The 18,538-nt window shown below is 33.3% G+C and overlaps 1 protein-coding gene across 3 annotated transcripts in view; it reads left to right on the forward strand.

Moving 5' to 3' along the window:
• Positions 1 to 18,538, forward strand: part of LOC150095606 (heat shock factor 2-binding protein-like) — a 142,567-nt gene that overhangs the window by 84,785 nt on the left and 39,244 nt on the right. For 2 of the 3 annotated variants that reach the window (XM_090410383.1, XM_090410382.1), the window contains exon 7: positions 7,922 to 8,051. The exons of the other annotated variant lie outside the window; for it this stretch is intronic. In XM_090410383.1, coding sequence (XP_090266509.1) covers positions 7,922 to 8,051 — 130 coding nt within the window. The remainder of the gene's footprint in view (positions 1 to 7,921; positions 8,052 to 18,538) is intronic. 3 annotated transcript variants of the gene reach the window in all.

Consider the following 18,538-nt stretch of genomic DNA (forward strand, 5'->3'; position numbering starts at 1 on the left):
GCCAGGTGTAGAGCATAGCTTAATCTGATGACCATAGTGACCCACCACATGGATGCAGGCTTATGGAAGTATCGAGAGGTAATTCAAACAAAGAAGGACAGTTCAGACGGACCTGGAGATCCTGCCCCCCCAAGGAATGGTAAAGTACAGATTTTGTTGTATAATTTCCCAGTCAGTAAAAAGGAAATATCATTGTAGTGTAATAATCGAGTACAGACAGTATTTAAGAACTTTAAGTGATTATTTAGCAGTGGCTAATGTCCATAAGACAAATTGTCTGGAATGATTATAGATGATTGTGACTAGTTTAATGTGCAAGGCTAGCATAGTAGATAGAATATTGATTAGAAGTGTATAATGAGTATATTATGTGTGTTTAATCTCTAACTTAAAAGAAGGATGTATTGATCATGCATTAGAGTATTAATCAGTTTGATACAGTTTGATTTAGCATGTCATTGAACTAATTGAAAGTAAGATTGGTCTAAGTGTATATGTCTTTAGATTCCAATAAATATGTTTTTTCTTCTATACCTGAGTTTTGCCTGTGATATGAATCAAAACTACCACTCATTAATCTGAACCATAGCGGGCGGGGGGGGGGGGGGAATTGAAAGAAAGGTATAACATGTTGTTATAGAGGTTACGACTGCAAACCAGAATTTACTTAGCCACAGTAAAGCATTTAATTTATGAGTTTAAGCACTAAATTTATTCACCTATGTGCACCAAAAGTCTGGAAAAGTCTCCCTGAATAAGAGTCCCCTCTATTCTAAGATATTGGCTGGCGCAGCTTTAAAAAATAAATTTGTCAATATCTGAAGAGGAGATGGCCCCAGAAAGAAATTAGAGGATTCGTTTCTTTTAGCAAGGAATAACCTTTATCAGTCAGGGTAAGCACGTGAGTAAAATTAGGAATTGACTAGAGATATAGAATTTGCTTTCCTTATAGAATGAACACATAAGAAGTAATACAGATATTAGAGTCAGGGAAATTTCGTAAGTCTTGTAGTCATTGTAGAGAGGTAAATTATTATAGGAAAAGTAACGACATAACAGAAGCACAAAGCCACTAGGCTAACCGCGCGGACTACACCAGGTAATGAAATGCATCTACTATCTAGAACCATTTACAAACATCCAGTCATCTATTAGGAATAAACCTATGTCCTTTTGATTGGAGAGCAGAAGTGCTATCCATTCAGGAAATTAGCCATCAACGAATGGCAAGAAAAATCAGTGTTTAAGACATTAATTATTGATGATCTTGAAGTGTGGAAAATTTGTATACTGTGGATTTGTCTAAACAAGAGCAGTGGAGTGTACTGTCATCAAAGAACTATACGGGTAGAATTTGAGGTTAGCAATAGAAGGTCATTAATGTAAAGTCCGCACGGTTAGCCTAGTGGCTATGCGGGGAAGGAGTGTCCTGGGTTTGATTCCCGTCGCCGATGGGAGGAGCATAAGGATCTTTCTCAGCCATAGTCAAGTTAACCGGTCTTGGGCATGGACAGCAGGGTTTTTTCCTCCAGTTTATCTGGGGTTTTTCATCCCACAAGCAAGCAAACCAGCCCCGTGAACTCACGGATCTACAACCATAAATACTTAACCCCCCCCCATGAGGGGGCTCAACTTGCCCCAATAGGGACGGGGGAGAAAAGGGAGGAAACTCCATATGAATAAATAAAAATTAATGTAAAGAGGAATAGTGTGGATTCAAGCACACACAGCTGTGAGGTATTCTGACACTATTAGGAAATTTAAAGAGAGAACAACCAGTCCAGCAGGACAAAGTGAATTATCAGAAAGAAACCGCTGCCTCAGCTGCAGAGGGTAAAAGGCATATCTTAAAATAGTAATTTGGTTAATAGACCTGTATGCTTGACTTGATGAAATATCTTGGGAATATCAAGAGCAACTGCATCAGTTTCTCCAAACATTTTCATAACTTATAGCCAAAGATAAGCAAGGTTGGCTAGCTCTGCTAGACCATAAGCTGGTGAATCCATGGTGATTACTAATTTAAATGTTGAGCTTCTAGGTAGTAAAATAGTTAGCTGGTTTGAAGAGGATAGAGGATGGATTTGGATAGTTTGATAGTTAGCTTTTATTTCTTTTTTAGATGAACTTAATATATGCTTGCAGAGGATTTAGATGTGAATTTAGGGACATAAATATTGAACTACTTGAAATATGAGGTAATACCTTCTGGACCAGAAGACTTGATATCCAGATATAAGAGAAAACCTTGTTATTTTGGATGCTTAGGAAGAAATATTTGTAATATGTTTATGCCAAGAAAAATTGCAGGTTAGAGTTATTGAAGATGAAAACCTAGTCTTCCTTTTTTGGACATGAAACTGATCCGTTTCTCGGAGAAATTAAAAATTTTGATTTACAGAAAACCTACCCACACCAACAGATATCTCCACGGTCAATCCCATCATTATCCTCCTCAAAAGTTTGGAATCATTTCTGCACTAGGACACCGTGCTCGCTCTCTTCTTGATGATTAGATAGAACTTAAAACTGAGACCATACGATTTAATGAATAAAATACAAATTGCCAACCAGTTTCTCTAGCTACTGTCTAGCATCATCAAGGCAGTACTGGTGTAAATACAAATGCACCAAGTTACATGATTAGAAGCTTTAGTACCTGTTAGGCCATTATATTTGATAATACTCGTTTGGAAGTGCGCATGCGTTAGTCAGAATCCAGTACATGACCACGTGTTGTGTGGTTTTTTCGTGTATTATAGTTCTGTTAAGCTGAGAGAATTGATGAGATTTTTCAATAGTCTTTAAGAATAGCATCCTGATTTCTACTTAAATTGCTGCCTGTGCGTAGCACCACTACTGATTCTTTAAAAGTTCTGTGTCTGTAGTCATTCTCGGTGTAAGGCATAGAACTGTTTTTCCAGTCTATAATGTGATTGGATGTCAAAAAATGGTGAGCTAAACCTGATGTGATTATTCTGTTGTGATTTACGTCTCCCACATGTTCTTTCTGTCTTATTTCGAGACTTTGAGAGGTCTGTCCAGTGTACAATAGGCCACACATTCATGGAATTACATATACTCCAGGATGTTTGAAGAATGGGACTTCATCTTTAGGTGATCTTAAGACCTGTCTGATCGTAGTAGTTGGTTTAAAAACCACTCTGATGTTATGAGCTTTTAACATTCTAGCTAATTTTGTGGATACTGAACTAATATATGGAATCACTGCTGTGGACACATATTGGGAATTAGTTACATGTTGTTCGAGGTTGTCTTTGAATAGAAATTTCTTTAAAATGTTGGTGGGGTATCCATTCAGAGATAGAGTCTTAGCTATTTGCAACAATTCTAACTGTACATCATCTTCTTTTGAAATAAACTTTAAGGCTCTATTGCAGAGCACATGAATGATGCTGTGTTTTTGTTATCGATGATGGTTTGACGAATAATGTAGATATCTTCGTGTATCTGTGGGTTTCTTGTAAATGGACAGTTGGACATTGTTATATTCTCTCTTCACCAGTATGTCAAGAAAGGGTAATTCATTGTTCTTCTCTAATAAATTTGATCTTATTGTGTAGTGTGTTGATTTTATTAAGAAACACTAGAAAGTTTTCCATGGTATCTTTCGATGAACACGTCATCAACATATCACCACCATATCGAAGGTATAGATAAAATGTTAGAAAAAATATCTTTTTCCAGTTTTTCCATAAACGTATGGTCTCTTATTAATAAAGTACTCAGTTTTAATACATTAGACCAAATATGAACAATTTAACTTCAAAGATAGAACTTAATAAAGAACTCAATTTTCTCAGGACCACTTTTCAACTGAATGGTTATTCATAAAAAAACAATTGAGAAATTCCTATTAAATCCACCCGCTCGCCATAATGAAGAGACCAGTGATGTGAAAGGTAACATTTCTATACCATACATAAGCTCTGTCTCACCCAAATTGGCCAAGGTTCTTAGGAAATACAACATAAGAACTTTATTTATACCCCTTCCGAAAATCCTCTCCTTACTGAGCCATCTGAAACCTAGACATCACAACCTTAAATATCCTGGTGTTTACCAGATTTGGTGAAACTGTGATATACCATACTTTGGCCAAACAGAGATGATCAAGTTATGCATTGAAGAACATAAGAGAGATGTCGGTTACGGGAGAACGCGAGCCAGTGCTCTGTCTAGTCATGTTCTGTTCTCGGCCAATTCTAATGAAGAAAACCTTAGCCATACAGTTCTATGGGATAAGTCTAATAACATTTTCTGTTGATAATTAGAAAGGAAGATAATAGAATCTAAAGAAATCATTCTCAATCCCCTACATCTCAACAACAACCTGAGTTCTACAACCTGAATTCTAACAGAGATCTTCATAGCCTATGAGAAAATGCAGAGAACTGAACTCATTTTTGACCCAATATCTAATCCTAATTTTTCAATGGTTTGTTTGGCTAGTAGGTATCCAGTTGGATACTGAATGAATAAAAATGGGCTGGAAATATATGACTTAGTCAAGTAAATTGCATTATGTGTTGAATGAAACAAAACATGCACACTATGACAGCACATGTACTCCCATGGGAAAGGGAGGGATACTGAAAGTATGAGATTATAACCATATTGTTCTTGGTCAAAAACTATTGCAGAGAACTGAACTCATTTTTGACCCAAACTATTGCAGAGACATCGCATTGTCATGGTAAAATAACCAACTCTGTATTTGTCACTTTTAATTTGGTCAACATGTGAAGACATGTTGGATTCTAATTATGTAGAAAATAGAATAAATGTTGTTTGATTCAGAATCCAACATGACTTTCCGTCACAAGAACTATATTTGTAAATATTATTTGATGTAAATAACATAAATTATAATTGATATCATATAACTACCTTAATTATGTCAAATATTTAATTGCTTAATCAAAGAAATGTTTTAATGGTAAATAGATTCTGTATTAAATGTTATTAAGCTATTTTATTTGTTCTTATGTCAATATTATAAAGTCTTATATTTGTAATTTAACTACGCATTTGTTGAAATGCGATTATTCTATTTATTCTTTTTGTGAAAGCTTAATGTTATGTAATAACTCTATGTAGTTGTATAGCCTAATGTAACATTCGCGAGAATGTTTACGTCTATCGGTTGCCATAGAGACGTGTGGAAATAAACGAGCGCGTGTGAAGGGAGCGTTTGTGGAGGAGAAGAGAAAATAGATACGTAGTAGTAAGTAGGGAGTCGGAACGGAACTTTGGAACTATAAGGTAGCAAGGAAGTAAACTAAAGAAGTAGAAGTAATTAAAAGATTCCTAAGGATAGGAGTTGAGTAGATATTTTTTTATATAAGTGAATCTTATAGTTGGCTGAAAGCAAAACCAGCCGTAGTAATAAAAAGAAATTATTGCCGTAATCGGATAATTAGAGAACTGGACATTCAAAGAAGAATACTGAATAAATCCAGTCAGTCTACAATTACGACTTATTTCTGTACTACCATGAAAAGGAATTGTACGGAGTTAAACTAGTTGATGAATGAAAAATAAGAATAATTAATGTACCTTATAGTTGTTATCTGGAGTTTTTGAAGCGCGATTAGTAATGTTTTAGTTATTTAGTGTCTCGCAAGTGTGATAAGTACAATTTGAAAGTGTGCTCACAAAATATTGGAAGTACTGAAGATTATTTCTGGTAAGGACAGTCATATTAGTTTATTTCAGTGTATGAAGATTTAAGTATTAGTTCCGTCGCGCTGTTTCTAACATTAACTGTAGCATACCATCGAGGCTGAGAGTTGAAAATATAGACATTGAAATGATATCTGCCGTAGTTAGTGCCTGTTATGAGTTAATCGTAGAGTGTAGTTGAGAGATACAAGGAAACTGATTAATTAAGAATTTCTATTGTAATAAGTTGGGTATAGGAACTTTGTAATTCTGAAACTGTGAATTTGTATGTGAAAGTTTGGAAGATTGGATTAATATGAATGACTTGACTTGATATGCTAACTTGACTGGTTTGTCATATTTAGAAGTGGAATTTATGTATTTGTCAAATAACCATATATTAAATATTTTGTTTGTTAATTTAAATATTGTGTTTGCCTGAATTTCTTTTTACTGCACCGTTCACAAAAACTCGAATCTAGCGGGAATCCCAGAAAGAAAGAAAATAAATACCATCGGCCTGATTGAATGAAAAGACTGCTAACTAATTTTGAATTAAACTTACTAATTCATATAGACTTATCTAAGGATAGAGTGGCGCAGTATAATAGAAATTTCTCTACCCTTAGATCAGTGATTAATTTGCAATTAGTTTTCCTTTATTTATGAAAGTGACTTTTAGCAAGATGGCGGATTCGAACGTCAAGAGAACACGTCACGACAGACACCTAAGTAATACTCTAAATTGACAGTTTAACCTGAAGGAGCAATTCTCTTACTTATTATGCTTAATAATCTATCTGCAACAAAGTAACTTCATAAAAATCTGACAGGACAAGGCAGTTAATTCTATCGACAGTGGTGTATGAGTTAAATGTATCTCATATACCTCTGTATGAAACTGACTAACTTGCATTCACTCGAGAAAAGCTTATATAAATTTAGGTTCTTCATCTTAAAGACAGGATATGAACTTGATCTTTCCAACCAAAGGATGTCATTGTTACTGACTTAGCTATAGAGGTTCTGAAATAAATTTGTGATACATAATTTTTTCGTACTCCTAGAAATCACTTGGAAAATCTGTGCTCATTGTTTAAATGCTTTTTGCAACATTTTAGAGATCTGTAAAGTAGTGGTACTGAGTTAAAAAAAAAAAAAAACTGGATGCATGTTGTTTTCCCTTACACATCAACCATTTCGAAAATTGGAGGTTACAATAAAGCTGTAATGACATCACTCAATAGATTGATTTATAATGAAGCAATACCAAGTGATGAGAAGTCATACTGCCACATGTATATGCTCCTGCAACCCTGTCCTACAAAACATCCCTCAAGGTGGGATTTTTTGTAGTACCTGGTGTGCCTCTCCTACATTCTAATACCTCATTACCATATTATGATGTATCGACTTTGTGGTAATGCTTCCATAAAACTAGAGGAACTTTGCAGGACTTTTCTTCACCCAGTGTCTGAGTTAGTTTATAGTGCAGGTAAATATGATCCTCCCAGAAATTTGGGATTGAATGCCACATTACAGAAAAATTGACCATCGAACTCTTATTATTTCAGACAGTAACATCATTTAGAGTTTGGAACATAAGATGTTGGCATTAGATAATCCTGAACTCAACCACCAGTGACAATTAAGAGTGGAGACCATCTCTGCTGATTTCCCAAAGATATGGCTAAAAAAAGTTCAGCTCCCTTTATAGCATACAATACATCAGCAAATATATTTCTTTACTTTATTATCTGTCAGCAAGTCAGTAAAACATAATCCTGCTTTCTGAACACTTTTACAGTTGACTCACACTATAACAAACTCATAAGGTTCAAAATAATAGTGGGATCTAATAATTTCCTTTGCAGCAAAATTGTTAATACAAGGGTCTAAAAGGAATTTTGGTATTTGATTATAGTGAGTGAGAATTAACTGTAATAAACCTGAGCTGTGGACCATTATCGATGCACAGCTTGATGCATAGTGTACTAATTAGCTATCCTCTTTCCTACTATAGAACAATATAATTTTCTCACAGTCCATTTTTACTTTTACATTATATATTTTGCATTTTACCTTTCATGTTTTATGTTATTTTATGGAATTTCTTAATGTTGATTTTTGAATTAGTAAATCAAACTGACTAAATCAACAAACTAGTTATTTATGTAAATATTAGAGCACTTATTAGGTAAAATAAAGTTTTTTCCCCCTAATTTTATACATATAGAGCAGTTTAGAAACATTCCTGCAGTTGACAGTGAACACTCTTCAGAGCTTTAGAGTAACATATTGCAGTGGTGAGCACCCTGAAGAAGAAGAAGCCAAATTCACATTAGCATTATGTGGAGTAATCACAAGTAAATGTTCACTTAATAATCTTCTTTCTTTCTTTAGTGATTTAACATGTCTTTTGAAATAAACACATTTCATGTCTGTGAAAATTTTGCAATGAAAGGCATATTTATGCATAGAAGTTTGGTTTTAATTTACTTTTTCATTTGAATTTAGGTTAGATGAAATTATATCTCAGGCCATAAACACAGTATATTAGTATATTAGTATATTATTGTTTTATAATTGCATATTTCTTGACTGTTTGCAAGTTTTGCAAGGGAAAGAACCTAAATTTTTGAGAGGGGAATCTCTGCCATCTGTGTATTTAAAATCTTCAGATATTTAATAAATATAACCAAATAACATATGTTCAATTGAATTTTGAATGTGAAATAAGATGTATAATAAATGTGTTATTATTGTGCAGGCTCCTCCAAGGACTCAGTGAGGGGGCCCCTTCCCTCCCCATCTTTCCTTGAAAACATTCACCAAAGATGAATTCACAGTCCCTAATTTTACTTCATTTCACTACACTCACTACACACTACAAGAATAATGTGGACCTCACATGCTTCCTCATATTCTACTTTAAAGGTAACATTCTTTTGTAAGATCCCCTTTCTATCTTGCATGTTTCTATCATATCACCTGTCCTCATTTATTTCTCAAACTTTGAAGACTACATTTCTTCATATATATATATATATTTTTTCATAGGCCAAATGTAATGACCAGATATAATAGATATATTGATTGCCTTCTGCTGGATATTTTCAATGGTTCTCCATAGATCCCAGGTACACACAAGTGTATTAAATGTATACAGGATGCAAGGTTTAACATTCTCTCTCTCACCAAAATTAATTCTTGGTCAGTGTTAGTTATGTCTGAATATCAACAAAGAAACAAGTATATACACCTGAAAATAATAAATACTGTATTTGAATAAATATTTATCACATAGATTTACACAGACTGTATGGGCAGCTTGGAGTATGAATAAAAAATAAAATAAATTTTATTTTTATAGTTGTAGTTTATAGTTGTACAACTATAAACTATAAAAATTTTATTTTTATAGTTTATAGTTGTATGCACACCAGAAAGTAAAAATAAAAAAATTTTAAAATTATCATATGTCAGAAGATCATTTCATTGTCAAGTAGCTGTCAGAGTAATTAATAGGATAATAGATGCACAGTACAGTATAAAAAGATAGTTTTATCTGATATTCTCTCATTCCATTTAACAGGGAAATATAAACATTTGTATATTTTGTACATTACCAACTTTCTTCATGAGCGATGTTTAGTATAAGCATTGCGTACAAGCCCAAACTACTAGCTTGGCTTCTAGGGAAATTAGGAAAAGAACTTTGCTTAGCACTTTTGAAGATCAGTAGTATCCAGGATGTGAATGATAAGATAGCGGTAGAATTCAGCAAAGAAAACAGTTGCTGATCTCAAAAATGGATTGTTTTTAACCATTTTTCTGTATCAAAATATTATTTCAAAATTACAATTTGATGGAAATGAATCACATGCACTTTTTGTTTTGATCAAAATATTCAATTGACTTTGCTTGGTTAAGAAGTAATATCCTTGGCATTTTGCCAAGAATAGTCGATTCATGCTGAAGGAGAGAAAGAAATGAAGGATGTACGAATTGGTCGCCAACATGGGAAATCACGTGCTTTCTTGTCTGTCGCTGTACTAGTACTAGCTTGATTTTTGTTGTTGATTTTTTGCATTATTTTTTATTATTAATTTGCATGATGGATCCAGTACAGTCAACAAGTTCTGTTGTTGTTTAACAACAGAACTTGTTGACTGTAGTTTCAGTAGCTCTTGCAAAAGAATATTGAATAATGTGCTGACATTCTGCGAAAAAGAATCATCTCCTTGTTCCCCTTTCTCGAGTCATAAAATGTGCAAGTACAATTGTGGGCGCATCGGGGTCGACTGTTAAAAGAATTCGTAAGGAATCAAAAGGTGAAGGTAAGCCAAAATTTAAATCTCCTGAAAAAAAGCGCCAGAGTAAAGAAAACCATCGAAACCGTAGTTTTGAATGATTTTGATGTAGACGTTATAAGAAGAACTATTCACGAATTTTACATGGTCGAGAAAAGAGTGCCAACTGTTCCAAAATTGATTCCTGTGCTTAAAGAAAAAATTAATTTTCCTTGGAAAAGAAAAACTTTAAAGAAAATACTTCATGAAATCGGATTTTGTTTTAAAAAGTCCCAGAATAAAAGGAAACTTATCATGGAGCGAAGTGACATTGTTTTATCTAGAACGCGGTATTTGAGAGCAATAAGACGTTTCAGGGAGGAGAAAAGACCGATTGTGTATCTAGATGAAACTTGGATTGATAGTAATTTAATTTATGGAAAATGTTGGCAGTCTAAAGAAGAATGTGGAGTGCTACAAACCGGAAATGCCTCGCGGCGCATAATAATTTTGTGGGCTAGTGGAGAAATGGGTTTTTTTACCGAATTCAAACTTACTATACAAAGCCAATTACCATAGGCAAATGAATTCTACGTGTTGGATCCTATTTCATCTTAACCCATACTTTAGATCCGTCAATTTGTCATTACGATGTTCTTAAACAAAGAAATTAAGTTGCTAGTTGATTTCTAATCCAAATATAGAGAAAATTTATATTTATTGATTGCGCCACTCTATATCTAAATTAGTCCAAGAATTAAAGTAAAACTGACTCTCAACTATTTCCCTTTTTATGTGTTATTATGTATTTAGGTCGAGTTTATTTAACTTATTTTATTCACCCGCTTTGGTTCGATTATTTTATGAACGGTGCAGTAAAAGAGATTCAGGCAAAGTACAACTTTAGATCAATAAAACAAACATTTAATATAGGCTTACAAATTATACACTTTAGTTTAAATCACTGAATAAGTTATTACAAACAATTTAACTCATCTGGTAATATGATATGGTAATAGTTAATAATTAACTCATATGGTAATAGTCATATAATTTCAGGCAATGGTCAATCTGTTGTCTGAAATACAGCTTTCACAAAATTCAATTAACCATTTGAAAAAGTTCAATGTCATAAGTTCCTTAGTAACCAACTACATTAATATCTTATAGTTACTTAAGTTTCAATTACATATATAAGGGCAGCAACACTCCTTCACAAGTATACACTCTTCAATCCACACTCCGGCTATTTTCCACAAAAGTTACTATTAATGTTGGGATATTCTAGGAAGAAACACACACACATATCTCTGCATAAGAGTAACAAGGTTGGATAATTCTTACCGGTAAATTTCCTTGTTCATCTAATTATGTACAGACACCTTTTATAACTGTATTCACTTAAAACAATTAACAGCACCATTAAAAACAAAACAAATCCTCTTAGTAATAACTGAATAAATTAATGGTCGCAATTCACATAGTTAAAGGTTCTTGCTTGGAGCAAAACACTTGTACTATCTTTGACATCACTTGACCAATTTAGTATTCTACCAATAACTCATGAACTAAGGTAACACACAGTAATTCTTTAACTGAAGTTTTTATGCACAGTAGCCTATTCTTCCAGCATTTAATTAATCTCTTAGGCACTATATCTCTTAGCATAGCTATCATATAAATTTAACCTTGCTGCCTCTACTTATTTCTTTTAGTTACTCTGTGCTATTCAAGTTTCCGTGTGTCCCTGAAAGTTCGGTCCTGAGTCAAAATCCCAACAAAATTATCGCTAGTCATCCAGTTGCTACTTTGCTATCTTCCGTTGCTTTATTTGTTATTCAGCAACTTACTAGCTAACTTGCTCCTTGACTAGTAGAGCTTAGCGAGCTACTTGACTGACTCGCCGACTTGCTGTTATCTCTCTGTTCACTATTATCTCACTCTGATTCCCCTGAATGAATCGTTTTCTCTGTTCTTCGCTTATATATCCCTTCTTCCCGCCGAAATTATTCTCGTACTCTCCTCTACTAAAATCCTTTCCAGTCTTTCAATACCAATCTGCCACGCTCTGTTCTAAACTCGTGCTTGCTATTTCACATACGTCTCCATGACAACTAAAACAAAATATAATAAAACTGAGGCATTGCACAACGTTATACCTCAATTCTAGTAGCAAGGCTTATATATTGGTCATACATAACTGGTAATTAGTTTACGGAATTAACAACGATAATATCAGGATTTCAGAACACAAAGACTACATCCGGTTTCACCAGTACAGCTGCTCTGGGCTGGCAGACCATGCCTTAGATACCCACCATAGAATTCATTGGAAGAAAACAAAAATAATACACTGCAGCAAGTTTAAATACGAAAGATTATTCAAGGAATCATCAGCAGCTCTAAAAAATGTTCCTAACCTCAACAAATTTGGGTGCATGAAACTACCCCAAATTTGGGAGACTTACATTTTGAGAACTTCAGCCCAACTGCCAAGACAACCAAATTAGCCTGCCAGAGGGCACCATTAGGACTTTAGGAACAATATTAGTTTCTTGCTTTCTTCCTCATTTGCTTTTGTTAGTGCCTGTGTGCACATACCATATCTTTCTGTTCCTGAAGATGGCAACGTGACGTTGCCGAAATATAGAAGTTATTTATTAAAGTTACCTTTAATTAATATACTTTATATGCGTTGTTAATTCCGTAAACTAATTACCAGTTATACCTCTACATACAGGAACAAATAAGGAATATTTACATTTCAATTAATATGCAGTTAAAATGTTGAATACAAATTCTTATAATATTAACATAGCAATAAATAAAATAAACTTAATAATATTTTAATACAGAGTCTTTTCACTATTATTATATATCCTTGATTAATTAGTTATTATTAGAACTTAAAGGTAGTTACATGAGCATTAATTCATAAACAAGTGATTTACATAAAATAATAATTACAAGTCTAGCTTATGCGATGGAAGATCATGTTGGATTCTGAAGTAAATATTAATTACTCAAATCTCTTTATATTCAGAATCCAACATACGATCTTCGAAAAGTGGGCAGAAGAAAAACTGATTCCAAACCTTCCTAAAAATGCTGTTGTTATAATTGATAATACTTCATATCACTATTCGATTAAACAAAGGTTCCAAATTGGTCTAATAAGAAGCAAGTTCTTATGGATTGGCTCTCTGCAAATAACATTTCTCATTCCCCAGATATGCGAAAAATTGAATTGCTTAATTTGGTCAAAAGAAACTCTCCCACAACTAAACTATTTAAATTTGACACGATGCTCAAAGAGCATGAATTTCTAGCTTTGAGGCTACCACCATATCATTGCGATATTAATGCTATTGAGTATGTTTGGGCAGAAGTGAAAAGTTTCATTTGCCATCGCAACGTAACTGGAGATATTGACATGTTGAAACTTTTTAAGCTTTTAGAACAGGCGACTGAAAGTATTACAGTTCAAAACTGGGGAAAATTTCTTTCATGTCACCTCATTGGAAAATATGTATTGGGACAGTGATGGAATTATCGAAGAATTAAGCGAACCTTTGGTGATCAGTTTAAGTGAAAGTGATGGCGATTCGGACACCGATTCAGATGACTATGAAGATTAAAAGGATTTGATAATGGTATTTTTTTCCAACCTTTTTTTGCATGGGTTTGTTAAAAGAGTCACAACAAGTCATAAATAATTAATTGGTTTAGGACATTAAAGTGTCTCAGTTCTCTCAACTGTAAATTTAGAATATCTAAGTTCACTTGAAAAAATTTCTGTTTTTCATTATAATTATTTTTATTTTATAGAAAACTTTCTTAAAAATAAACTTAGTTAAATTTTTGTTTTATGCTATACTTTTTTAATTTTGTTAATACTCTACGTACATTTTTCCAACTGTTATACAAGCAAAATAGTTACACTTTAAAAACTACAATGTTCTTAAAAGAAAAGCTAAATTTTCTGACTAATAATAAACTAATAATAATAATAATAATAAACAAACACATCCCAGAAGACAGATTGATTACCCTATTATCAGAATGGATTCTCCTTTTTCTGACATGCGCAGAAGTGTCGAGGGACTTCTAATCGGTGGGCGAACTATAATGGCCACACTAGGGTTTCCCAAACTGTGTTCCATGGAAGGTGAATAACTTTTCCAAGAGAAGGTCTTCTGGAATTTGTCATTTTAGTTTTCTAAGCATTTTTCATGAATAAATATTTTATAGTGGAAATATTCTGAGGAGAATAATATTCGTGAATATGTCGAAAAGCTCAGACCCAGAACACCTAATAACATCTGTGTAGCAAATGTTAGTGACCAAGCTGTGTATTTTTAAACTTGGAAGTATTCATGAATTATCGTTAATTTTCACATATCGAAACCTTTCAACATTTGGGAAAGGGAATACCGTTGTTTATGACTGGTCATAAAAATTGCCTGCAAGCGGATTATAACAATGGGCGGCATATCCATATCCTCTGTTCTCAAAACTGAAGGAAATGATATCTGTGAAGTAAATGTCAGTGATCAAGCAGCATATTTTTAAACATGGAAATATTCATGAATTATCGTCAATTTTCACACGTTGAAATCTTTCAGCAATCGGGAAAGAAAATACCGCTGTTTATGACCGATCATAAAAATTGCCTGCAAGCCGATTACAACAATGGGTGGCATATCCTCTGTTCTCAAAACTGAAAGAAATAACATCTGTGTTGCAAATGTTAGTGACCAATCAGCAAGGAAGTATAAAGAAAATTTTTCCACTAAAAATGAAGATCAAGGTAGTTCTGTATCCGGTTTTCTCAAATCTAGTAATACTGAATACTTCGCAAGTTTGTATTGTAGGGTGAAAGTTTTGAAACTGTAGTGCTGTGATTTTTTAAAAGTAATAGGCCTGCAGATTTCAATTTTAATATGAATAAGAGACAAGGGACTTTGTTTAATTTTGGTATTAAGAAATCTCTTATTGAAGGTGTTTGTGACGCAACATATAGCGCGAGTCATCCACCACCACCAGCCTACAAAGCGATCTCCAGGATGTACAAAAGGAGGGGAAAACTACCAGCACACAGGAGAAAAAGTCTGCATTCACTCATAAGTACTTATAATATTATAAATTTTTGGTGATCAGAATGGGATATGTCAATGAAAATCAGCACAAATTAATTTAATGATATTTATGTTTAATTGATGTTTAATTAATAATTAATAATCATTACTAATTAATAATAAAAATCAGCTAAATTAATAGTTAATTATTAATTAATACATTACAAAATAACCAAGGTGTTCCATGAAAATTTCAGGATTTGTAAAGTGTTCCATTGTAGGAAAAGTTTGGGAAACGCTGGGCTACACCATGATACTGCTTGACTTTGCCAAGACATTTGAGAGGATGGGAATGGATATGAGGCTAGTAGTATTAATAGGGTGATGGTGAATAGGTTGACAGACAGACACCAAAGAGTAGTATTATATATAGTGGAGTGGAGTCTAAGAGAATGATGGTGGTAACTAGTTGGGTACCTCAGGGTTTGATACTAGGGCTACTACTCTTTAATTTGTATATCAATAACATAGGGAAAGATTTAAGAGGGGATATTCAGTTGTTTGCTGATGATGCAAAACTGGGGACAGCAATAGTTGATAAAGGTGATGTAGATATCCTGCAGGATGATTTTAATAAATTGGCATTGTGGACAAAGGATAAGGATTGTAATTTAATGTTGCAAAATGTAAGGTTATGCACTTCAGGTTGAAAAGGTCGCATATGGTGTATCATATTGATGGTATTGGTTTGCAGGAAATTGATGAGGCTAGGGATAATGATGGGAAAAGAGTGAAAGTTCAGAGGGCATATTGCAAAAGTTGGTAAAATAGCTCACCTAATTACTTAGATGTTGAAAAACACGTTAACAATTATTAAAGATAAAGAAGTTATTATCCCTCTTTATACCACAGTATTCCACATAGGGAGTATTCCACATTATTCACATAGGGAGTATTCCACAGACCTGCTGCCATCTTGGTGGCAGGTCTGTGGAATACTCCCTATGAGAATAGGTTGAAGGCTTGTGGATTATAAAGTGTAATTGATAGGTGGAAAAGAGGGGACATGATCGAAACTTTTATGATTAAAGCAATTTTATAAAATTGATGAAAACGAAATTTTTTAAGATATGACGAATAGTCAGAGAACTAGGAGCCATCCAACATGGAAGTTGTGTAAGAGTGTAGTTAGTAGGGGTTTGCAGACCAGGTTTTTTGTGTGGGGAGTGGTGAGTAAGTGGAATGGATTGCCAGAATTGGTTGCGAGTTCCCTGACAGTGAATGGATTCAAGGAGAGGTATGATAGAATTTGTGTGTATGACGGTTGATTTGGGTCTCCCACAATGAGTCTCCAGACTCCATGAAGATACCATAAATAATAATAATAACAGACAAATTATATTCTTGTTTTAATCCATTATCTTACTCAGTGAACAAACAATTACAACTGTATTTTTATTATCCCCCTAATGTCCTTCTGATGAACACTGGCCCTGGTTTATAGGCTTTTACAGTTGTAAAATAATACTCCTTTATATATATATATTTTGCTTCATGACTATTTCATTTCACACAAGATTCTTAAACGAGTGTCTTTCCTTTTGAAGGATTTATCTATGTTTTCACTATCAATTAAGTTTCTGACTCATCTACATAGATTTCCATTAGACATATCTTATTGAGCAACTATGTATCTTCCCCTGTAGTGCTTCCTGTTATTAGTTTTCCTAGAAACTGCTCTTTTGATTGACAATGTTAATGGTTCTGATGATTATTCAGAGCTGCTTTAAAAACTTAATTGGGCAGGACACTGCGCAATTAAGTTTAAATGCAATTTGACAAATTGAAGTTGCTTATTTTCTACATGCAGTTTAGATTGTTTTCACAGCTTGAAAATAGTAAAATCTCTGCACTTGCAACAAATAAGCCAGTTAAAATACAGTATGCTATGTACAATTTCCATTGTTAACATAGAAATAGCTGACTAGTTACTTAGGCTAGTGATACACTTTAAAAAAATTGTGATGTCTTAATTGTTACTTTTTTGTCTTTAGCTCAATAATTATTTAAATGTGAATATTTATATTACAGTTATAACTTCATATTAAAAGAATACACACATAAAATATTTCTTTAACATGTTTCACATGTGCATGGTGTTTGTTTAGCAGTTGTGGCTACAGAATAATTTTAATGTAGAGAAATGCTGTTTATGAAACATCAGTTTCAACAGGTAACACTTTGGGTAGATTCCAGACTTAGGGAAGGTAATTTCGTATGTCAGTTATAAAAAAAATAATAATAAATAAATAAATATAAATATAAAAACAGAACAGTGTTTACCCCTTTGTGATAACCTTAGAAGGGTAGTTACCCTGATTCCTCCTCCCCCCTTTTTTTTTTACAATACTTAATAACATGTTTCAGCCATTTATGGGAATGACAACAATATTATAAAAATTAAGTTAATAATATAATAAATATTATAAAAAATTATAAAAATAAAAATGTTGCACTTGCAACAAATAAGCCAGTTAAAATACAGTATGCTATGTACAATTTCCATTGTTAACATAGAAATAGCTGACTAGTTACTTGGTTACTTGGGCTAGTGATACACTTTAAAAAAATTGTGATGTCTTAATTGTTACTTCTTTGTCTCTAGATCAATAATTATTTAAATGTGAATATTTATATTACAGTTATGACTTCATATTAAAAGAATACACATATAAAATATTTCTTTAACATGTTTCACATTTAATGTTGGTCGATTGGTAGAGCCTCTGCTACTAATGGCTCAGTTAAGTAAGTTTGAGCGCAGTTAGTAGTTGGAAGGGGACCAATCGTTCGATGCTGTTGGCACACTCTCCCTCGACGAGTCTTTGGACTCCCTGGAGGTGTCAAATAATAATGGTAATTAATAACATGTTTCAGCAGTTTACGGGAATGACAACAATATTATAAAAATTAAGCATCCATGAATCCAAAGTACAAAAATATTATGATTACTAACATTAAAATTAAAGATGCTAAGAATTTATATTCTTGGTTTAATCTTTATCCAAGTGTAAGCAAACAATGCATTTTTGAAAATTATGGAGACAACTACCGTGTTTGAATACAAACTTTAGTTTAATATAACTAAAATCTACAATTCAACATTTCGACCTTTATGTCAAGGTCATCTTCTGGAGCATACAAATATACACAAGAAACAAGCTGTACTACAATCAAACTGGTTCGTTAAAGTCAGGACTCTAACCAATCCGCTAGTATTAGAAACCATTCCACTCCAACTGGCTGGAATAATGTTAATATATGTATATAGTAGACAACACAAATAATAGGACTCTAGCGTTGATGTATAATTTTTTATTTTATTTTTATTTTATTTTATTTTTTTTTTTTTTTCACCAGAGGTCAGGCCAACAATTGTGGTAGCGGTTGGTCAGTGTCTTTAACGAACCAGTTTGATTGTAG

Source organism: Typopeltis vanoorti, chromosome 20 (assembly GCF_054136105.1).
Source record: "Typopeltis vanoorti isolate ZY-2024b chromosome 20, IOZ_Tvanoo_1.0, whole genome shotgun sequence".
Taxonomy (NCBI): domain Eukaryota; kingdom Metazoa; phylum Arthropoda; class Arachnida; order Uropygi; family Thelyphonidae; genus Typopeltis; species Typopeltis vanoorti.